We start from the raw sequence: 25,587 nt of genomic DNA on the forward strand, positions 1-25,587 counted from the left end.
CCGTTACTTTATATTTTGTAATGATTATTCGGCGATTTTATTATAACTATTATCATAATTATTGTAATTTTGATTATCTTTATAATTATTATTATCATTAGTATTATTTCGATTATTATTATCATTCTTATTAATATCAATGGGTGAAATACTTTTTCATAATAAACCGAATTGAATTGAAAACAAAACGTCATGTCTAATATAGAACCAAATTCATTGATTCATGAAACTTAATCTCAGAATGATCTTACTTCGTTAAGCATTGTGTAAACTGTCATTACATGCAGAAACAAATGAACAAATGAATGAATGAATTTGATAAATAGATAAAATAGATGTATACATAAGCCTTTTATTCTATATATTACAGATATGCTATTTACACACCTACTGATTGGCTGCATCTGTCTTTTTTTCGTATGGTGTTGTTGCTATTTTTGCTCGACCTCAAAGTGTGAACATCAAGAGATCAATGCACCTCTGTAAATGAAATACTAATTGCCGAAGTCTAAAACAAATACATATTTACTTTACACGGTCATTAATTCATAAGATGTTATCTTTTATCGACTTCATTCTGAACTCATTTAGTTAATGATCAGCTTATGATAAAGCATCTGATCAAAGTCCATTATCTAGTGTGTGGTGACTTAAAACCATCTTAAAGTAGAGTTACAGGGATGTAGGGTATTGAATATACCCCTACTGAAAAATAATGATATTCCAGTGTATATTAACTTGATGATGAAGAGGAGGAAGGCGAGGCCCAGACGGCGAAGAGGAGGAGGACAAATGGTGTGGATAAAAATGGAGGTAATGATGATGATGATGATGGTGGGCGTGGTGGTAGTGATGAGTGACGACGATGAAGATGATGATGATGAATCGGATGGTGTTGGTGATGATGATGATGATGATGGTGGGCGTGGTGGTAGTGATGAGTGACGACGATGAAGATGATGATGATGAATCGGATGGTGTTGGTGATGATGATGATGGTGGGCGTGGTGGTAGTGATGAGTGACGAAGATGAAGATAATGATGATGATGAATCGGATGGTGTTGGTGATGAAAATGATGATGATGATGATGGTGGGCGTGGTGGTAGTGATGAGTGACGACGATGAAGATGATGATGAATCGGATGGTGTTGGTGATGATGATGATGATGAATCGGATGGTGTTGGTGATGATGATGGTGATGATGATGAATCGGATGGTGTTGGTGATGATGATGGTGATGATGATGAATCGGATGGTGTTGGTGATGATGATGAATCGGATGGTGTTGGTGATGATGATCAGGGGCGTAGATAGCGGGGGGGGGGGGATGGGGGGGATGCATCCCCCCCAGAATTTTAGGTGGGGGGGATGGTGTGTACAATCATCCCCCCCCCGGTTTCTGTGGGGGAAGAAGCAAAACTATACAGTAATAAAGCAATGAATGCTAGTTAAAATCAATCAATAATAATAGCAGTAATAATCATAACGTACAGCAATGACAAACATGATCAAAATTGGACTTTTATTCAGAGTCAGTCATCTTATATGCATTTACAACTTGCAAGTTTTAAGTAATAACAACTGTCTTGCGTCGTCATATACATTTAAGGATCGTTATTCAGAGTTTCACCAAGTACATTTCTTTATAATAATTATGTATTTGCAATGGAGTTCAAAATGTTTCATTACAGATTTAAGAAAGTGTCGCTTAATCACTCCCTTTCAGAGCAATTGCTTTCATAACACATTAACACTGTTCAAACTAATTAATAAGAAGTTACCTATACACATACACTGACCCTTTTCCCTGCTGGCCATGTCCTCAACCCCTACTGTGCAAAGGAAAGGTGAAAATTTTCAGTCTCTAAGGAGCGGATTAGTAAATGAATGATTTTGGAATGAAAGTGCAAATTTTGGATGGCCTCAGTGATATCCGAGGTTTTTTTCACTCAATATTTTTGGCGCAATGTATTTTGGAATTACTTATACCAGTGATTTCTGTACGTGCGCAGTCTTCTAGGTTTGAAGGTTATAAACTGTTACATTTCCTTACCTATGTTTTTATCATAATCATCATAACAAGGTACATAATAAGAAATGAATCGAAATTATAACAAGTTACTATCTATACAGTTTACTTCCGACAACCCGGTGAGGTTTATTTCATTTCCATACTTAATTCAATCAAGCCTTTGTAATCATGGTAATTTTAAACAGAGTGTGCTTATCATTTTAGTGTCCGCATATCTGCACGTGGATAAGAAATATAATGTTGAGCTTTTTTTATTCTACCCCTATTACTATAATTGTAATTGATATTTTTTTAGTTATTTGGCTGTTTATTTGTTTATTCCTTTAGTTGTTGATTCATTCGTTTGATCATTAACAATATCGCTACTTTTAAAAGAGTATACTACTATACTAGTAAAATAAGGAATACTAGTTATTCTAGATCATGTTTAGCAGGACTGTCATGACCAAGATGATAACTAGACATCTGACAAATGACATTTCTCTTATGATCATCTTTACTCATTGTCATTAATCAAACAAAAGATTACTGCCATGAAAAATGTGCAAGGAAGTTTGTTTATTCCTGGATGCCCTGTTTATTGCTGAAAGCAAAGTGATTAAAAGACACACGAGATAATCCATGAGGCAGATCGTGTTATTTTGTTATCTTTAACTCGTCTGCTTTGGCCCATGATATTTTGTTTTTATCGAGTACGTTATCTCCTTCATTCTTTATATTAATATATTAATTATATATATATATATAATAAATATAATATATACATATATATAAAATATATATATATATATATATATATATATATTATATATATATATATATATATATATATATATATATATCTATATATATATATATATATATATATAAAGTATGACCCAGCTAGGGATCATCCCACCAGGTCTAAGGACCTGTCTACGCCACTGATGATGATGATGAATCGGATGGTGTTGGTGATGATGATGATGATGACAGTGGCGGTACTACAACAACCGGGTTTTGTAGTTTAAAGGGGAAGTTCACCCTGACTATAAGTTTGCTAACATTGGTGATGTTTCAGTCTTTCAGGAGCGGGTGTGAAATAATTTGTCTGTAGATATACTAAGGGTGCAATAAACCTATTTTCATTTTTCTGAAAAAAAATAATTTTATTGATTTTTTTTAATTCACGATACATGGGCAGGTGCTGGGATATGACGTCACAAATAAAAAATATAATAACTTTTAAAAAAGTCTTTGATAGATTTTCTTCACACCTTCAACATTATTTTTTTAATTGTTTTTATGCCATTTTACAATATTTTATTTATCAGGTTCCACTTGTCCTCTTATGAATACTAATTAATGTAATATATCTTGGCTGCAGGGCTGTGCGTAACGACATTCTGTAGACCAAACCATGTACAGAGTTGTAATTTCCCTTATGGTCAGTGGCGTACCTAGGATTTTCCACAGGGAGGGGGGGGGGGGCAAAAACGTCCGCCAAAAATTTGACAAGCAAAAAAAAAGGTCTTCAATCACAAATTAAAGATATCGTATCAGAAAAAAAAATTACAACCCCCCCCCCCAAAAAAAAAGATCTTCAAGCTTGTCAGGGGGGCAATAAAGGTCTTCAAGCTCGTCATGGGGGGGGGGGCAAAAAGGTCTTTCAAGCTCATTAGGGGGGGGGGCAGGGATACGTCCTTTGCATGGGTTGTGGCTAGTAAGGGGGGCAGACTGCCTCCTGCCCCCCCATGTAGTCCGTAGGTACGCAAGTGCTTATGGTCAGTGAGAACTCCGGTCTTCCAAAGGGTGTACAATTGCACATCCTAAAAGTAAATACATGTACCTGAATAACTTTGCTAAAGGTAGCTATCCCCGGCCCTCTGAATAAACATGCTATCACCCTATCACACTTGTTTAAACATCGCGTGAAATACTCGAGGAGTGTACTATAAACCCATAAAGGTATTGAATCTTGCCTAATTCATTCTGACATGCATGCTCACCGAAATCAGCTACGATAGAACGGACACATGATATGTTTATAAACCGGGTGGAAGGATTTTTATGGTTGGACCTTAATTCGTATGAACAATAGACTATGTGGTGACCATTTGATTAATCGCCACGCCTTAATTAAGCAGCATTAAATACGTTTTGTTTTAGGCTTATTTGACTGCAGTTTGAAATATTGTTGGGTGTTCATAAACGGGATCAGCTGATGATGGCGGTCGCCACGGAGCAAGTCAACTTCACAACAGCATTTGTGGTGAGTACACTCTAAATTACAGGGATTTAAAATAAATTTAGCTTGAATCCATCAGATTCATTTTTAAATCTCAAAAGATTTAAATTTAAATCATTTCAGATTTAAATTTAAGTTTTTAGGATTAAAACTAAATCCAGAAATCGATTGGTCCTTAACTACAGTCCATCTGGACTTATTTTAAATCCCTGTAATTTAGAGTGTAGATCATTGAAGTATTGTTTTGTATAACATTTACCCAGGAGAAATAATTAGGAGGCAAAAATACTCGATTGATTTATTTTAACATGCTTTATTGTCAGTGCAAAGTTATTTGACTTGAATCCACTACTCAAGTTAATACAGATGCATCCGAATGACTTGATTTAAATGAACGAATTATGCTTGGCCTGGCGCGGATCAAACCAGGATACTTTGAGTTCGAGGGGGATGAGGATGTAAGGAGAACTGAATGCGACGTCAGATTTTCTCTGAATTCTGGCCTGGGACACAACTTTGATCTCTCTTATTACCCTTATTTCTTTTTTCTTTCTTTCTACCCCCTAGCTGCAGCGCGACACAAATTACCCACAGTATACCTGTAGCTATAATCCAGTTTGCAATTAAAAAACAACAACAACTAAACCTTCCATCAATCAGACGGTCTCGTGTCTATGTCAGTACTCATCTTTCAATTAAGGGGATGGTCAGGGCTGAAAAATATTTAGATCTTATTAAATTAAGTAAAATTCACAAAGCAAAATGATGAAAATTACATAAAAATCGGATAATAAATAACGAAATCACTGAATTTTAAAGTTTATCAATATTTTGTGAAAACAGTTATATGCAAATCGTCATGAATATTAAGTAGGTTGGCTGATGATGTCACATCCCCACTTTCTATTTTTTTTCTTGTTATTACATGAAATCATAAATGTTTCATTTTTGATAAATGTGTAAATGAAGTGTCTGTAATGATGAAATAAGTTGCGGCAATCAATAACTAATGCACTTAATCCAATTGCTTTAGTTCTTGGTAGAATATTGTTGAATAAACATTATTTAATACAATAAAATACAAAAGAACAGATGGGGATATGACATCATCAGCAAACATAATGAATATATTCATGACAACATGCCTCGAACTGTTTCACCGGAATAATGCAAATCTGTCCAATTCAATGACTTTTATTTATTGAGATAGAAATATCTCCAGCCTGGACCATCCCTTTCTGTCTACAGCAACAAGACACTACATGCTGTTTGCAGTTATGATTCATCTCCTTGGGTGACTCTCTGTATCATTTTGGAAAATCCTTACACAGATTAAATCTGGTCATAATTTGAGTAATTTAGCTTTACTTGAATATTATATTTACAAATAAAATTAACGATGGGATGATTAAAATATGCATTACCTACTCAACTCTCTGAGCTTCATGACATCCTTAATGGGTTTACTCTGGTTAACATGGTATAAGGCATAGTCAGAAGATTTACATGGTATAAGGCATAGTCAGAAGATTTATATGGTATACGGCATAGTCAGAAGATTTATATGGTATAAGGCATTGTCAGGAGATCTACAAGGTATAAGGCATTGTCAGAAGATCTACATGGTATAAGACATAGTCAGAAGATTTACATGGTATAAGACATAGTCAGAAGATTTACATGGTATAAGGCATAATCGAAAGATTTACATGGTATAAGGCATAGTCAGACGATTTACATGGTATAAGGCATAGTCGGGAGATTTACATGGTATTAGGCATAGTCGGGAGATTTACATGGTATAAGGCATAGTCAGAAGATTTACATGGTATAAGGCATTGTCAGAAGATCTACATGGTATGAAGTATAGTCAGAAGATTTACATGGTATAAGGCATTGTCGGAAGATTTACATGGTATAACGCAGTCAGAAGATTTACATGGTATAATGCATAGTCAGAAGATTTACATGGTATAAGCTATAGTCAGAAGATTTACATGGTATAAGGCATAGTCAGAAGATTTACATGGTATAAGGCATAATTGGAAGATTTACATGGTATAAGGCATAGTCAGACGATTTACATGGTATAAGGCATAGTCGGGAGATTTACATGGTATTAGGCATAGTCGGGAGATTTACATGGTATAAGGCATAGTCAGAAGATTTACATGGTATAAGGCATTGTCAGAAGATCTAAATGGTATAAGGCATAGTCAGAAGATTTACATGGTATAAGGCATATAGTCAGACGATTTACATGGTATAACGCAGTCAGAAGATTTACATGGTATAATGCATAGTCGGAAGATTTACATGGTATAAGCTATAGTCAGAAGATTTACATGGTATATAAGGCATTATATGATCGATAATAGTTGCAGATGAATTCTACTTGGGAGTTTCCAATGAAAAACAAGCACTTTGAATGGAGTATGTAATTAGCCAGTTTATTCGTGTTTGTTGCTATGTCAGTGAATGGATGTATTTGTTACGCATCCTTGAAGCCCTTTCCATAAAAAAGGACCCAAACGAAATTATTTATAGGGAAAGAATTAGACATTTTTCGTTTATATCTACTGGATATAGGAATATAATTATATGGCCAAAGTCAGCCTTCTTTAGCATATTTTAACAAATAATAGGGAAACTAGCGGGAAAAAGAGCGATACTAAAGCTTTTCGTTGAGGACTCTTCAGATTATGACGCACAAACGAATGGAACACGACAAAAGAATATAACAAAAAGCGCCTAATCTGACTAATAATAATGACGGACTCTAGCAAATAATATAGATGAATAGTAATAATTCGACAAAATAAGAAGGTAAATCAGGAATCAAGTGCAACTGTGCAGTCACACGACAGTTTTCAGCATACCTCGTGCTTTTAAGAGTGGATCCCTAACTTCAAACCTTGTATTTTTCTTATTCTGCGGAGCTATCAGTGAATTTCTTTATATTCAATCAAGTACTTGTGGCAGTTATTAATTTTTTTACAAGTTTCGTGTAATTAATACATTTGATCATGATACGCTTATCAAGTTAAATAATCTTACCAAATTCCATCAATGTTGCTTTTTAGTTTACAGGTGACATCAGGTCATGTATGTTGAAAACCATCAGGTAGAATGGAAATTGATATGGAAGATGATGAACATTGATTTTAAAAACATAGAGCGTTCCCGGAAACAGATCAGTGGAGGGCAAACATTATACATCACACTATGGACATGCTCTGACCAAATCGATAATCTATTTCATTAATAGGGCCTATAAGTTCTTTTCGGGTAAATTCTAATCCATTTCAATTGACTTTGTTTTATATCAGGATACCGCTGGCTATGAAGAGCTGAGGAAACACATACGAGAAAGCACCGAATTTACCAAGGAACTTGCACTTGTCTTAGAAGAAAGGTAAGTTATAATATTTATTGCTATTATTAGAAATATTATTGTTATTTATCATCATTATTATCATCATCATCATTATCATAGTACTGTAGACCATAACTTGCTATTGGATCTTTTGAAATGTTGCATAGGAGGAGTTGTACTTGATTGGCTTTCATCTTATCTTCAGAAAAGATCACAGGTTGTCAAGATCGGTCAAAATAGGTCCTGTCCTTTTAAGCTTCTTTTCGGAGTGCCCCAAGGTTCAGTTCTCGGGCCATCGTTTTTTTTTTGCCTTCTATTCATCTGGCAAAAATTGCACATAAACATGGCCAAACATTCAATATGTACAGTATGCGGACGATACGCAATAATATGTTTTGTTTGATCCAACTGACCCTGATGAGATGTCTGCATTAGACTTCGTTTACAAAATACATTAGATTATATACGATCATGGATGCTAAATAATGAGTTGGAATTAAATGAAAGAGTTGTTGATCATTAGTTCTAAATCACAAAGTCATTTAACTAAAGGCCGTACTACACAGGTTGGGGACTCCTTGATTAAGGTTTTGATCAAAATCTCGGCGTTGTATTTCATGAAAACATTTCCATGGATGCACATGTAAATAGAAAATGTCAATCAAGATACAGTACTATAATATTCATAATGTTAACAACATTAGGAAAGCCCTTGACCATAAAGTCTGCTGGTATAATTATTCATTCATTTGTACTATTCATTCATTGATTCATTAATTCATTTATTTCCACACTTCATAAAAAGAACAATACAGAGTAAAGATGGTATTACACAATACAGTACAATATATTCTAATGCATAAAGAACACATACACTACACAAAACAATAAACCAAAATCTGAACAATACTTAAATCAGACAAGAAGAGAAACAGTATATGTAAATGTGGGGGATCATTTAAAAAGTTAAAAACTTATCTCGATTAGATGTTGGAAATGCTCTTCTTTTCCTCACGCAATGTCAATAAACTTCTATATGCTCAAAATACAGCTGACCTGGTTTTAACTGGAACAAAAGACGGCAAAATACCAAATCTTTTCTCAAATTCTCCAAATGTTGCATTGGTTGCCAATCTGGAAGCGCGTAGAATTTCAAAATACTTCTTCTCACTTAACATTTTAAATGTAATGGACCAAAATATTCACAAGACCTTGCCTTATACACCGGCTCGTAGCCTGAGATCATCACATCTTCTTAAAACTCCCAAAACAAGATAAGCCTATGGTGAGCCAGCTTTCTCTACTGCAGCACCTTCTCTTTGGAATAATTTGCCATTGAATCTAAGAGTTATATCATCAGTAGAGACTTTCAAATCTAAACTGAAGTCTTATTTTAATATATGCACTCAGAAAAAAAAAGTTCTTGGACACTTATAAAAGTTAAAATATTCCATATAGATATTTGATTAAAGGTAAATTATTGTATGTCATCATGGCCAGACAATATTCCTCTTCCAGTATGACATGACATTTTCATGTAAACAGTCATGCATTGGTGGTTATATGCTTCAAACAATAGCAATGTCAGTAAAAGAAAATTGCAAGAATGAATCAGTCAGTGCATGGCTGGTTAGAGGCATTAAACAATAGCAATGTCAGTAAAAGGAAATTGCAAGAAAATGATCAGCCATTCTTTCAGTTGTGAAAGTTTATATGGCATAAATATCCATTAAACGATAAAAGCAAACTTAAAGTCGAATGCCACTCTAAAAGAAAAGAAAAAGTAATCCAACTTGGACGCATTACTAGTCAACTGGAATTTTAAGTCAAAGTTAGTCAATGAATTTCAGATCCGATATTTGGTGCAGTGACAAATCGCCTTCTCAGCGCAAGCATCCTGAACCTCCTATCTTCTGCAGGGGTGGTGGCCCTAGGGCGGTCTCTAACTTCATCAGTAGCCAAATACCGCTGGTTCAAATTTGAAATTGTTGGTGGTGAAACTTGGAAATATCGAGCCATCTGTCTAAATGACTGCCCAGAATGCATTCCTATTGCCCTTGCACGCTCTTTGTTGGAAAGGTACGATAATACGCCAGTGGCGGACTGTACCAGCCTGGAAGAAGAAGAAGAAAGCTTCATCTTGAAAGTGAGTGTCGAAATGATCCATCTTATGATGCATTCCTAAGCATTTAAGTCGAATGATAACCACCTATAAACTACAGGATGGCCATGATCATTATCATTTGAATGGTCCATTTCTTGCAATTTTCTTTTACTGACATTGCTATTGTTTAAAGCATTTAACCACCAATGCATGACTGTTCACATGAAAATGTCTTGTCATACTGGAAGAGAACATTGTCTGGTCATGTTGACATACAATAATTGGCCTTTAATCAAATATCTATATGGAATATTTTAACTGTTATAAGTGTCCAGGAACTTTTTTTGCCGAGTGTATATAGTATTAGTTCTTGGCACTTTGGCACATGACACTCATCCAATATATTTTCTCCCTTCCCTCCAACTCCCTTCAGTGGCGTAGCTAGGATTTTTTTTTCCTGGGGGGCACTGGGGGTCCTTTGCTATTCGGGGGGGGGCACCATTTTTCCGGTGTATGTGTATGTGTCACGAGGGCGGATCAGACTTTCGCTAATAGGGGACGGGGCCCGATATTATCTTCACCTATATTTTCCCCGATCAGCCACTTCTTAGTTTTATTCTTATAAAACAACATAAAAATGAAATAATCTCATAAGCCAGTTACAAAGAGCGAGCGCGAAGCGCGAGAGATTTTTTTTAAATTTTTACTTTCATGTATTTTGTCCTGAAAATTTAATATTCTGGGCAATGTTATGTGTGATCCTTAACAAGATTCGTATGTAATTAGATGGTTACTGCTTTTTTTTTGGGGGGGGGGAATAGGTATGTAACTAAACTATTGATGCGAGCGCAATGAGCGAGAGGAAGAAAATTGAGATTTTAGACCTAAAAGTTGGACACTCTATTCATATTTTGTAAATCATAAATAGGATATAGTTACTGTAATTGGGTACCATTAATAATGCGATCGTGAAGCGTTAGCAGACAATTATTGATATTTTGATGTGAAACTAGATAATTGAAGTACATTTTAAATAAAAAAAAATATGCAGGCTATCGCGCATGTTTTACATTTAGATCTAGAATCTGGGCATTCTGAATAGATTTGTTTAATGGATCATTATGGAATCACGTAGAAAATAGGAACTTGGCAAATCAAACAATGTGACCACGCAGCGTGAGCTTAAAATGCTTATATGTAGACCATAAAACGGACATTTATAGAGCACTTAAATTTGTAAATGAAACAAAATAATGAAAGCTCGATGTCCGAGCTAAAATATGTTTTGTATATTGACTTAAAAACTTGCTCCATATCAGCCTATTAAGCAAGATATGAATCTCATCGAACAGGCAATTCTAGCGCGAAGCGCAAGCAAAGATTCTATATAGTAACAAGTCTTCCCCTCACATTACATGTATTTCATTTACTCGTCTTCCTCCTCTTATTTTCCTCTTCTCTTTTTCTTCTGTCTTTCTTCTTCTTTTCCTTTTTGCTTTTCTTCTTTCTCTCTTTTTTGCTCTGCCAATTTTTTCAGGGGACACACCAAATCTCAGGGGGGGGGCGCACGTGCCCCCAGGTCCCCCGTAGCTACGCCACTGCTCCCCTCCCTCTTTCCCTCTCTCTTTATTTTTTTTTCTTTTTCTTATGACTACCTCTTCTAAATATCATTTATTTATTTATTTATTTCAAATATTTAAAAGAAGGGTAGCTCAATCAGCAACAAGCTGGTTTTCGTTGAGGCCCTTCGTGAACAAACACAAATATAAAACATGGTAACATATTCAAATATAAACAAAGAATAGAGCATAAATACTAATATTGAAAAAAAAATGAAATGAAATGAGCATAATTAACTATGGAAAATAACAGAACAAATAAAATATAATACTGTAAAGATGTTAACTAAAACTAAACGAAAATATATACACATGAAAAGAGATAAAATATGTACAAAATGAGGAGAAAGAATAAAATAAATTCCACCATTAGTCCCTATTACATATTAAAGGTTTTTTCCCATTTAGCCATTTCCTGTTTGAACTGTTTAATGTTTTCTATGAATCGGAGGTGTTCGGGTAGTTTATTCCAATGTAATGGGCCTGTGACAAAAAATGATTTCTGATAAAAGGTTGTACGAGCATATGGCACTCTGATTATCATCTTATTTGTGTTTCTAGTTGTTCGGGAGGATACTTTCTCAATATAAATAAACTTATCACAAAGCACCTGGGGAGCAGCTTCGTGTAAACATTTATGAACCATTAAGCAAGATGCTCTAAAAAAGACATTGCGTATTTTGGGCCAGGATAATATTTTGAAAATTTGTTCAGATGGAGTTTCCCAAGAGAAGTTAGATACCATGTATGCCGCCCTCTTATGTAATCTCTCTAACTTACTGTGATTAATTTCAGATCTTCCCGACCAGACGGTACAGCAATACATTATATGGGGCATTACAAATGCCCAATACAGCTTATTCAATTGTGCTTTATCAAAATACTGTTTACAGCGACGAATAGTTCCTAGTTTTTGTTTTACAATTAAAGCTATGCTGTCAACATGTTTTTTAAAGTCGAGATTGTTATCTATAATAACTCCTAAACATTTATATTCATTTACACATTCCAATTGACATCCATTTAACACTATCGATAGCATATTGCTGTCTAGTGTTCTTAGCTTTTGTTTTGATCCTAGTAGCATCGTTTTGGTCTTGTCACTATTCAAAATCAACTTGTTTTTATCGAGCCAAGAGTCCAAATCCCTGAGAGCTTTTGACAGTTTTAGCTCGACCTCTTGTTTCGATCCTCCCAAAACAGAAATAGTAGTATCGTCAGCATACATGTAAACGGTGCCATTTGGTATAGCGTTTGGGAGATCATTAATGAATAAAGTGAAAAGTATCGGGGCTAAGATCGAACCCTGTGGCACACCCATTTTAATGTTTCGTAGAGTAGATTTTTCTTTTCCTAATGATACATATTGTTGGCGGTTTTTCAAGTAAGAATCAAACCATTTGATGACATTAGGTGAGAATCCATATTGATATAATTTATCTAATAGTAGGGAATGGTTAACCGTATCAAATGCACGTCGAAGGTCTATAAAAGCTATACCATTCAGGTGTCCTTTATCTACATTCTCTGACCATTGATTCACCATGCATAATAAAGCTGTTTCGCATGAATGCTTAGGGCGAAACCCAAACTGATTCTTATATAAGTAGTCTTTCTGAGATATATAATCAAATACGTTTAAATACACTGCCCTCTCGATTATTTTAGATAAAATCGGCAGTATAGATACAGGCCTGTAGTTTTTGAGTGTGGCTGAATCCCCTCCTTTTGGAATCGGTTGGACTCTGACTATTTTCCAAGCATCAGGGTATACAGAAGACTTTAAGGACAGATTCAATATATATACTAAGCTTCCGATTACACAAGGAATATCACAAATATAATTCAGTATTTTGATGGAGAGTTCGTCATATCCAGTTGCTTTTTTGCAACTATAAGATTTTATCTCTTTGATGACGAAATCTATAGAAATAATAGAGAAATTAAACAAATCACTTTTTATCTGCTTTTCCGAATTTTCTTCATTAATGTGTTCACACTCTTCAGAATTCTCAACACTTTGTTCAAAATTGTTAGTGAGTTCCTGAACTGAGTCAATAAAATATGTCTTGAAGAGCTCAACAATTTCTTTCAAGTCAGATATTTCGGCATCGTTTACGTTCAATGTCATATTTTTAGGTTGCTTTTTCTTAGTCAGACGCCTCATAACATCCCACAATGCATTTGCGTTACCTGATTTAACATCTAATAAAGAGGTAATATATGATTTTTTAAGCTTATTGAGTTCCCTTGTCACAAGATTTCTATACCTTTTATATTGATTCCAAAGATATGATGACGACAGTTTGATTGCTTTTTCATGTAAGTAATCCCTTGTATTCATCAATGCAATTACATCACCTGTCACCCACGGACACGCCTTGTTTCGTATACGTTTTCTTTTGTATGGTGCACATTTGTTTATAATTTCCATCAGCGGCTTGTACCATATGTCCCATGCACAATTTACATCTTCACATTGATATACATCTTCAAAATGAACTTGGGATAATAAAGACTGAAATTCAGAGAATTCAAAGCCTTTGAAATCTCTCCATTCTATAATATTTTCTTTTTGATTAATATCTGTATCACCATAGACAGTAAAAATCATATAGTGATCACTGAAAGATGTTTTTATTACTCCATTCATTGAGTGGTTGTCTATATCAGTGGAATATATAAGATCAATAATACGTATGAAATGCCAGACACCACCAATAAACGTTTCAAGCTTCATCGAATTCGGAAAGGGTGTGTAGCTGTGTTGATTAAAGGTTGTTTGTAATCAAGTTACTAATTAACAAACTCAGGGTTATGTCATTCAGCACGTGCTGACCACAAGAACATTACTGATGCAATATTTCTTATAAATATTTATCTTTTTGTGACTTATTTCCCTTTTATCCTGCTTCTCTGAGCGACATATACATCCCCACACATTAAATCTGACACGGGGATCACTGTATTTTGGTGGGGTGAAGACAAGATGATCGAAAGGTGACGACTTCGCCCTCCCCCCTTTCAATCGGATAATGAATGGTCTGTCATCCATTGGTTTATTCCTGTATCGCCTTTAAATTAGCCCATTGTGTATGAAGGGCTTATATATACAGCATATCAATAACTCAGGAAGATTCTCCCATTCTTGGTATTTTCAATACAAAATTATGGGTTCAGGAATTGTATATTTTTATTTCAATATTAAATACAAAAGGCAAATGAATTTCAAATTATTTCTGTTTTCACATTATATATTTTTTACAGAGCTGAAGTAGAAATTGCATATGCTAAGCTTCTCAACAAACTCACTGTCAAAGCCAATAAAATCACGAAATTAAAATCTGGGTAAGTTAAAACTTGTAACTAGTGATTCATAATTCTAAACAAATGGTATTTCCCAAACCACCGTTTATTTCATTAGTAAGTATGTCTAGATGATTTGTTATTATTTTTTATGACGACGATGTTTCGATATCTGCTGTTTGTGATGGTGAAGAGGATGGCGATTCAGATAGAGCATATAGGCAATAATGATGAGAATGTTGGTGACGATGATGACGAGATGACGGCGGTGACGATGATGATAATGGTTAATATATTATGATAATGATGATGATGTTGATGTTGTTGATGATGATGATGATGATGATGATATTGGACCCTTAATGAAAGTAATGGACGATTGAATAAGAATTTTATGAAGTATAATAATAAATTATACGTATTATATATCTATATATTTTTTCCCTGGCGTGATAAGGGTAGGCTAGAATATTTGAGAGAGCTAAGTTTTTGATACCACCAAAGTACTATTTTAAAAATTTGCGAGCAAGCTAAAAAAAAAGAATACAATCAATAAAAGAATTGTAAATGAATTTCGCGAGTAAGCCTAAATAAGTCTGATGGGCCAGCAGACAGCAGATTTTAAAAGATATTAGACAGAATACAAATTGAAAACACATTAAAAAAATCAATCATGAATACTTCCTTTTGTGGTTTATTTTAGTTTGGCCAGAGCACCCTATCAATAGGCCATGTAGTGTAGCTTTTCTCGGTAGGGGAAAGTAGTGAATTCGTTATATATAATTAACAAGTTATTTTCGGTTTGACTGTACATGGGTAATTTAGAAATCTTGTTAATTATTCTTGCTACTATTAGGACACTTTGTGCAGCATGGAGTATTCTTTGTGGACAATTCGACGCAGAAGCTACTATTCACAAGTAAGTAAAGGAATTAAGGAAAGGAGTGTATAGGAATGAAAATGGATAACACTTCCAAATTCATCGATATTTACAACATTAACAAGATTTCATATTCAACCATGACAAAATAAACTTTTTGTCGGTAATGTTATGGCGATGTACGTTGTAATCCAAGCTACATGGGGGGGGGGTATAAACGGTGCAGAGGATCGAGACTCGAGCCCCGGGGAGCGTTAAATTTCATCAACATTTTCATCCAATAAGTTTGTCAGGTCTGACAACTTTCCGTGATTATGATTGGCTGGGAGGCACTGTTACCATAGTAACTGTCGGATAAACCTTTTTTTTTTTAAAATGGAAACAGACGTCTGCCAAACATTGTGTAAATCATGTGATTGGTGGAAATTATTATGCTCATCAATGATATCAGCTGGACCTACATCCGGGGTATGTAACGCTTAGAAACAATATATTAAACGCTATTTAAATGCTACATGCAATCTCTCAATGCACTTGAACTTAATCCCTTTATTCTATTTTGCTAGTAGTAATAAACTGTTTCAATATTATACAGAACTGCAGCAGAAACGATTATGAAAGACATTCAGAAACCGTTAAAGAAAATGTCGGAACAGCAAGCGAAGAGCTATAAACTGGTATGTCGTCTTTTGTCCCTCTTTAACGTAATAATTTTTCCTTCAATGTTTATAGCTAGCATGGTTAACTCATACAGAACAATGTACTATTTTGTCATTATTTGATCACTTTAATTCTTAAAAAGTTTACCCCATGAAATGTTTTTCACGACTTATGCTGCTAAAAAGGGGGAAAATGTGAACATGCAAGTTAGTTGGGTAAAAAGATACCAAGTGTTTTGTATATTTTACGCAATGTTGCGTTGAAATTTACTCTAGGCTTAAAAATGCCCAGCAAACATGCATATTCCTTTTTTACCCAATATTGGGTAAAATTGTACACAGTGTTTTTAGAATGTATAATGAATGCCCGATGTTTCAAATTTCAGTTTCAGGTCAATCGTCGATTTAGGATTAGTTCCAATGTAGAGACATGTATATTTTTTATGACGTTTTTTCGATTATCACCTTTTTCTAAAAACAAAAAAAAAGGGGAGACAGTTGTTGATATATCATTTTTTTTTAAACCGATCATAGTATTGTAAGGGGAATGCATGAGCGGTGATAACGTTTTTAAAAAAATTATATTCAATTTTTTTTTTTTCGATTGGGACACCCGACCACTATTGATGATAAAAATAATAGGATAAAATCACTACAATTACCTATTTGTAAAAATAAAAGAAATACATTACATGTATTGGCTCTATATGCGGCAATGAAATATTTTGAAAATATTCGATATCATGATTTTCTCTTTATTTTCTAGTTTGAAGCTCCTGTTGATAAAGCAGTGAAGTCTATGAATGATTCGCGAGCTGAACTCATGAAGGTAACACATTACATTAAAATAATCATTAACCATTACCTCAGTCACACTGGCCAAACTTACCCCACACCAATCGATTGTCTGCCAGTATAATGTAGTAGCTTTGATCAGTTTGGAGCCGTTTACATGGGTGTGACTGAACCATATACTCTAATAAACCCAAGATGTCTTCATTAACGAAAAAAGTGTTAAAAATCACAATTACCCCCATTTTAAGATGATAATAACATATTAATATATAGGCTATATATGAAGCTCCAGAGTTAGCTCCAGCTGCCGATTGAATCATTTAAGTAATCCATCATGACGGGATCCATTCCCACTAACCTGGGTCGAGTGCACAACAATGCGGGTCAATTCAACGCATATTACGCCGAGGATGAGATTCGAATTAATCCGCGACCCTTAAAGATTTATAATGTTGTTATTTCGTCATCGGCTGTTCTTGCCTTTAAATTTGTTTATTTCTTTTATTTTATGATCCTCTTTAACAACAGGCGTTGAATAATTTGTGTTATTTTCCTATTCTTTCATAAAACAAATAATGTTGTTGTTACGAATTGATGACCCAATATCTTTCCGACACGCTTATTCTTCGTTGAAATATATAATGTTATCGACGCTCTTTTTTTAATGTAAAAGAAAATGTAAATTCCAAGGAGAACACATGAATGAAATTAAACGAGTTTCTCAATTCTTTCTTTCAACAAGTACAATATCGTTACAATAGTTGCTCAATATTACTTTCTTAAAATTATTTATTACAGAAACGGAAATCTGTATACAGTAAATCAAAAGACTCTCAGGTTGTAGTGAACCAGGCGAGCAACCCAAACAACTCAAAAGGGAAACCTCTTTCAGATAAAGAAATATCAAAGGTAAGCCTCATCTTAATATTCTAACCTAACATGTGAAAATTTGAAGACGACCACTTGTCTGGGTATACATGATACATTTTAATAGGAGACGAGCTCATATAAGTGACACAGTTCTTGTGAGCATTGTCCATGTTGCTAGACTCGTTATCATAGCGATAAAATACCATTTTTTATCAACCGTATTTTGTTGCTGTGATTATCATTGTCTCGCCTGCATAGCAGAGCAAAACTGTACGCGCCGCTTTTTCGACGGCGGCGTCGTCCACATTTAATCTTAACCAAAGGTTAACATGGTTAAGTTTGGAAATGTCATCACAACTTAAAAACTATATGGGCATAGTTTATGAAATTTAGACATGATAGTTATCAATTATTACTGAACATTCTGCAAGAGTTTGATGTCACAAAGGTCGTTTAGGGTCAACGAACTTAGACCATGTTGGGGGAATCAACATCAAAATCTTAACAACAAAATCTTAACCGAAGGTTAAGTTTTTAAATGTCATAACGTAAATAAAGCCAGTCCAGGGGTCCGTTTCATAAAGGACGTACAAATGTTGCAACTTTGCCATTATGGCAACTACCATGGTAACAGGGCTCAGCAACCATTCAGAATCAAGGTTTCCGTGGTAGCTGCCATAATGGCATGCAAAGTTACAACATTTGCAAGTCCTCTATGAAACGGGCCCGGGGGTACAACCCTATACAGTGGTTAACATAAGCTGTAATACTTTTTATTTGCGATCCAATTCTAACTATTATCGATCATCACCATTACAGCTCGAACGGTGATTTATCTCCTTTTTCTAAATTATCATTTTGTTTATGCTTTTTCTAATTTGAAGATCTATGACAACTGTTCTTTATTTTCAATCTGATACCGGTAGGTCATAATCCTTTTTTATTCTTCTTTAGCTTATTATACTTTATTTTGGAGATATCTAGTGTTACAATTTGATGTCACATTGCATATATTCATGGATGTTTACAGGACATCGTTGAAGTATAGCTTTTCCATTAGACTGTTTCTTTTTTATTTGTCCTGTATAAATATGTTGAATAAATAAATAAATCGACACAAGTCATAGATGCGTAGGCATGCACGAGTATAAATCCTCAATCGCTAAATTCAGAGCATTTTATATTGTCTTATTAGAGGGATAAGGAATTTGCTCCTAACTGAACCCAATATTCTGTTCTATCTTATACATGACTTTGCGTCAGCATAATATCATGTATTATATTATGTCTTTCATTGGCAGCTGAAGGGTAAGAGTCAAAAATCAGAAGAAGGCGTGGCTAAATCTGAGCAGGAGTATGTCAAGCAGTTAATGTTAGCTGAGAAGACTAGGCAGGATCATGAGATTGCTCTAGTCGAAGCTGCTTCTACTGTTCAAAAACTTGAGATAGAACGAATCAATCAACAAAAATCACTACTCAATCTTTACACCCAGACCATCGTAAATATGACGCCTAAAATTAAAACGGTGAGCGACACAAGACCTCCATATGAAAAGAAATATTGCAATAGTATTTTAATTATTAGGTAGAATAATAGCATGTAATGTAATGTCATGTAATTCTCTCCCTAAGCTTTTGTACCATAATAATATCATAAACATGTTTGAAAGCCACTACCTCTCCTTACCACTAGCTATTTTATTTTGGAGTAAAGGGCAAGTTGGTTTCAAATCGTAGCCAAATGTACGATATTGGTACAGCGTTATTACGACTATGCTTTCAATTCACGTTTCTTCTAGTAAGGATGGTAACATAATATTTGTAAGATGTTCCAACTCTTAATTATTCGCATAAAATTTTCGTTCCAGACCTAATGATATCTCTTTTTTAATGAATGCAGTGCCTCTTTTTCATTTTGGTACATATAGTTGGTTTTTTTCGGGTGATGTTTCCTTTTTTCTATTATCTATATACATTCAATCTCATATAGGCCTATGGAAGATAGAATTGTCATGATTAATTTTCCATTGATCTTTTACAGTTCGCGTCCGACACGTATCTTGCAATAAACGTATATTGATGTAGTTACGTGGACTTTTGGATCGATCTATATGAATTAATCCGAACTTTACTTGTAGACCTAACTTATTAACATAGTCATTTAGATATTGATTGACATACCTATCATTATTTTGTAACCATGGTAACAGTGTTGTGATCAAATAAACAGCGCACTCTCTGCTGTTCAACCAGAAGATGACGTAATCGCTATCGCCAAGGCTAAAGGGAAGCCCCCTCAACCAACATACCAACTCCTCATGGATGCCTACGTAAGTTATTATCATTGATGTGAATAATTGGCAAAATATTATTTTTTGAATGAGTAGATGTCAGTGCAAAAGTTCGTCAATCCGAAGCTTTGTTTTTCTGGCATCGGGCCTACAATTTGGATTCCTATTCTGAGCTTGTAAGCTAAACAGTTTTTCGCTAGTAAAAAAATACTATACTTAACTATGCGAGCATTACCTCATTTTATTGAGTATTAATCTTTCGGAATGACAGACCTCCTTTTAAGATTGAGAAACCATTCAATTAACGAATACTATGACTAACGAACCTTTGAAATATGGAAACTCTGGAGTCTTCGGGATGTTAAATAAGAAAGTTACGACATTATAAAGTTTCGCTTACTTCTCAAAAAAGAGTTATGTACAATTCATTGACATGCAAATGAAGGAGTTGATTGATGTCCCTCACTATTTTTATTGATTTGACAATTGGGACCAACTTGACTGAACCATAAAATGTTAAAAGAATCTAATAATTTCACGTATTTATGGAGGAAAACAAAACCCCTTCAAATCAAATCAACTTTCTGTTGGTTGGAATTGTCCTTTCAATAATGAGCTAACTTTCAGGAATTCGTCAACTGTCATCTTGGGATGATTGTTTTAAAAATATTTAAGTGCGAAAGTCACACTTAAATTTGTGAAGCACCACCAGATTTTGATTTCCCTATTCTTTAATTTTTCTTTTGTCCTTTTACATAGGTTGTCATGATATTCTGGAATAAAAAATGTAAGAGATGCCATTAAAAAATAGAATAAAGATAAACAAATAACCTAATTCAGATACAGGTTGGATGTGCCGATTTTCTTTTGTCACTTAAGTGAAAGAGTATGATACTGTAACTTATTTGAAAATAGAGGATCTTCCACAGGGGGCGTTGGATTCATGGTGGTAATATTGAATTAATTTGTACTCAAAATGTCTCCCCTCTCTTTGCTGTTTTTCTCTTTCACAACCTTTTCTTTATCTTTCTCTTTGTAAAACTGCCTATTTCTCCTCACTCACATTAATCTCTCATTATTTATTTCCGTCATGTAATCATTATTATTTCATTTTTATTTTTTTTTCCAGCAAGAAGAGATTGGTAATGGTATGTCACTGAATCAACGCAAGACGTACGTAGCAAGGCAGATTAAACTCATTGATAATGAGATCGCCAAGGAGGAAAAGAAAAGGGATGGTAAGTAGCTCTTATTTGTAGCCCTATTTTAAAGTCCAGTTTAACAATGGCCAAACTCTGATGATGGGAATCCAACAATATTGATTTTGTTGTCATTTCTCATTCTTTAGTGATGAATTCAACAGTCTCATTCATCGTGTTTATCATACTCAGACCTCACAGTGATTTGGTCGTCATGAGTTCACGAATTAAACCTCTACTGTTACAGATCAGTGTAGTTGCTATTTAAGCCACAGCTTTTTTTTAGACCAGAGTTTACATTATACCCGAGATCAGACAATGGTCAGTTGGGAACTAGCATATGTCCTCACTGGTTATTCAAGTTAGACATTAGTGTGTCCGAGTGCAATATGACAAGAAATTAGTCAAATATGACAAAATTAAGTATATACGTGTCTGTTTGAGGCCCCCTAAGGGATTGAATAAGTGTAGAATAGGAGTGGCATTGATGTTTTGTTTTTGTTTCAGACATCTCACGGAACCAGAAGAACAGTAGTGTCAAATCAACCAAAGGTGTCCAGACTGGTAACATACACATACAAATCATGCATGTGAGTATAACGTCATATTTTAACCAGGGTAGTATATCGAAAGCTGTTCTGTCTTCGTACCCTGTTTAACAAAATGTCATTATTATCCCGGCTTTATTTGAGTTGCTATAGGTGCTCAAGCATTCAATGAATTCCTTACCATGCTTCCTACCGGGTACCAATTTGCTTCACCTGAGTGGAGAGTGGCAAGTGTAGATAAACGCATTGCCAAAAGGGCCCGATGGGGGGTCCGAACCCCGGACCTTATGGTTCATAGTCCGGAGACTCGTCCACATCACCTCTACAGCTAATTAGAAATATAATACTCAAACCTTAGACAAGTTATTCTGATGGCTGAGCGGTTGAAAGGATTAAGTCGGATGGCCGTCGGTTCGATGCGGTATATCTAACAAAAAATTATAAATTGTTCGCTGCAGCTTTGGGGCCAATTAGGCGTATATACTTACCACAATGTAGAATTGTAACAGGGTCTCGGCTAAACATGCGGGGGTGGGGGCATAAACCATAGCATTTTTATGACCCCAACAAAAATAAAATAAATAAATAAAAAGGGAAAAGATGAGAGAAATGGTGAAATGTGATATGATTCACTGAATATCATGTTAAAACTGACACAAAGTTATATTTTGTTGTTATTTTTCATCTTCATCAGTGCCATCACTATCATGACTATTATTTAAATTCCTTTTTTACCAGTGTGATGACAACATAAATATGTTGACAGCGTCAAAGTACAAGCTATTAGCTTCTATTGCTGAGATGGATGGCAAGCAAAGACCAGTTAGTGGAATGGCTCAATTCATACGAATTAATAAAGATAAACAGGTGAGCCATAACAAACTACTCTCACTGTTATTATATCATTCAGTAGTAACTACCATGGTAACTTGATCGTCAGCCAATGATCATGGAAGAGTTATGACAACAGGTCATTAGCAACCATGACGCTGGTATTACAAAATAATATTTTGTACATTTATATTGTGTGTAGTCGCCCTGCATTTCTGATGCGAAGTTCTGTTCAAGTTTGAGTTTGTTGTTGTTGTTGTTGATGATACAATATTTCACGCCATATATCACCCCGGTAACAATATTGGAACTGCCTGCCTAGTGACTTACTTTGAAAATAACACTATACCTATTTTCTATTCAAAGACTATGACCAGAGTATGACTAAGTAAAAGGAGAGTAAACAAAAATATCGTTGATGATATATCTTTATTTCCTTTTAGGGGACAACAGTTTCAACCCTCCATTACCCCCGCACCAACGCCCCAGAGCCGAAGTCGACACGTAACATCTCCGCAGTACCATCTTTGGCGATCGTTACTGTTGCCGCTGCTGCTCCAGTCGCTGCTGCAGCTCCTGGTCCACCAGGAGCCGTAGCAGCCTCTGCTGTGGTAGCGGAGAAGGCTCCCGCTCCTGTGCCTCCTGCTGGAGCTACTGCGGCTCCACCACCACCTCCACCAGCCTACCAAGAGTCAGGTGAGATGATAATCATCCCCTTCATGTGCGCCGATTTTCGTGGTTATGGTCATTCTAGAATGTCTATGGGGGCGGGGTGCAAGACGATCACATCAATCTGCCCCTTTCCAAAGTCCTCCTACCTCTAATTAATATCCATTGTAACGATTTTATAAGTATTTTACGAGAAGAGATGTCAGCTCCCCTGCAACACATTTAATGACAAAAGACCAAGCATCTTCTTTGCTGTACTCATACACAAGCTCGCTATGAATTAATTATGTCTTTTCCAACAAAATAAATGTATAAGGTTCATCTACCATAAAGTCTTCGTCGTAGTTGAAAGCTTATCAATCTCTAACCTTTACTTTTAATAAACTTTTTTCTCCTGTAGACACGACAAGGGTGCTTGGACAGTGCACTGCCATTTATGACTTTGACGCCACGGATGAGGATCAAATTGATATTAAAGAAGGTATAAAAGGAAACCGTAAAGGTTGCCATATTAGGGTTTTTTCGCTCCACAACGCTGATTCAAGAACATAGATAATATATTGTCAAATGCACTTCATGACAATGAATTACCAAGATGTTTCGTCCAAAATTGATGGTCATCGTCGGCTACTGCTCGACAAACAGCGTAATATTTGCATTTTTTCGTCAGCTTCAAAACATAGGACAAAACAGCTGTTACAGTCCAATTATTTTTGACAAAGACCTCTCAACGATTGGGCTTATTCAAAGTAATTTTGGCTGTGTTTGTCAGCTAAAGATAGTATATTAACGAAGTGACGTACAGTATGACATGATAAAGGGAAGGCGTCGTACGAGAAACCTACCACTTTTTACATTGGTTACAGATTTTTTTCAAAATCATGATAATAAAAGAGATTAACATGATTAGAATAGTGAAAATGTGAATGTATTATTGATGATGGGAAACTTTGGTCGACATTGGTTCACAACACGTTGTGTTTATTTTATTATTTTATTCAGTCATTTTATTTTACTAAAGGTGTCGAATATAGAATGTTACTTAAGCACTTCATTGGTGTTATTACAACACCTTTGGTTACTTTCAGTTTTATATGCAGTCACCAATGTGTAAATGTGTTGACCGAGTTGCTTTTGGGCTTACTAAATGCGACTACATGACATTATTGTATTGATACAGGTGACGTCATCAATATTGTTGAGAAAGGTGAAGATGGTTGGTGGAAAGGTGAGAGAGGGGGTAAGATAGGTCTCTTCCCAGCTTCCTACGTCAAAGGAGATACGGACAACGACAAGGATGATGATGATGGCAACGATCAGGTGTAACCGATGTCCTTATTGCTAAAGCCTTAAAGGGATACTTCAAACTATGGTGATTTTAACAGATAGAGTAAAATCGGACAAACACACTGAAAATTCCATTAGAATTAGACAAGGAACGACAAAGTTGTAACACGGGTTTTACTTAATATGTCCTAATGAATATGAATGACAGAGCTGATAACGTCATATCCCCACTAATCATGCTAAAAAAGTGTGTTTTATTTTTATACGAAATTATTTTAATTCAGATATTCTGCTCCAATGGTGAAAATGTGATTTACTTATGATTTTCTTTGTTAGATGACCATTGTTAATAACACACTCGTATGAAAACATGAAATAATTTTGATTGCATTTTGTAAACTTAAATATTTAATATCTTTAATTTTACTCTATCATATGATAATTTTAGTTGGGAGTAACCCTGTATAAGGAGCGAGGTTGGATCAAGTGAGCTCTGATCCTTCTACGACCAACGACTTTCTTAAATACCTTATATTTTATGGTTATGGGCTGGCCAGTGTCAAGTAATTAATGGAATTATATTGTTGGTATATCCGTAGGTTCAAGAGAAAAAAAATGTCAAAATGTAGTAAACCAGTAAAGGTTTAGCATTGCATGAAGAACAATTTATAAATAAAATTGTTTCGAATGATGCTATGTATAACAGAAAGTATAAAACATTTGAAATATGAGTATAAATAATATGTATATCATTATATCAGACGCGATGCCAACCACTGGGATTTTCAAGTAGATGGGGGGGGGGCATGGTACAAAAGTGAAGAAAAATGAGGAGCAAGAAGTGTCATCAAAGAAATGTATAAAAAGAGATGTTTGGTCCAATCAATGTAT

The 25,587-nt window shown here is 35.0% G+C and overlaps 1 protein-coding gene across 2 annotated transcripts; it reads left to right on the forward strand.

The window, feature by feature from the left end:
* Positions 1-725: 725 nt before the first annotated feature.
* LOC121426413 (nostrin-like) lies at positions 726-25,513 on the forward strand. 2 transcript variants are annotated; one of them, XM_041622708.1, is made up of 16 exons: positions 726-813; positions 4,184-4,286; positions 7,592-7,677; positions 14,629-14,709; positions 15,524-15,586; positions 16,143-16,224; positions 16,973-17,035; positions 17,800-17,910; positions 19,173-19,397; positions 20,082-20,201; positions 21,292-21,400; positions 21,869-21,951; positions 22,648-22,776; positions 23,184-23,436; positions 23,810-23,890; positions 24,590-25,513. In XM_041622708.1, exons 2-16 carry the CDS (start codon positions 4,239-4,241, stop codon positions 24,733-24,735), a joined length of 1,680 nt encoding a protein of 559 aa, XP_041478642.1. In that variant the 5' UTR covers positions 726-813; positions 4,184-4,238; the 3' UTR covers positions 24,736-25,513. The 2 variants fall into 2 exon arrangements, with proteins under 2 accessions (XP_041478642.1, XP_041478641.1); XM_041622707.1 differs by lacking the exon at positions 726-813 and having other exon boundaries at positions 3,993-4,286.
* Positions 25,514-25,587: the final 74 nt, after the last annotated feature.

The sequence above is a fragment of the Lytechinus variegatus genome, chromosome 13 (assembly GCF_018143015.1).
Source record: "Lytechinus variegatus isolate NC3 chromosome 13, Lvar_3.0, whole genome shotgun sequence".
In the NCBI taxonomy this organism is placed as follows: domain Eukaryota; kingdom Metazoa; phylum Echinodermata; class Echinoidea; order Temnopleuroida; family Toxopneustidae; genus Lytechinus; species Lytechinus variegatus.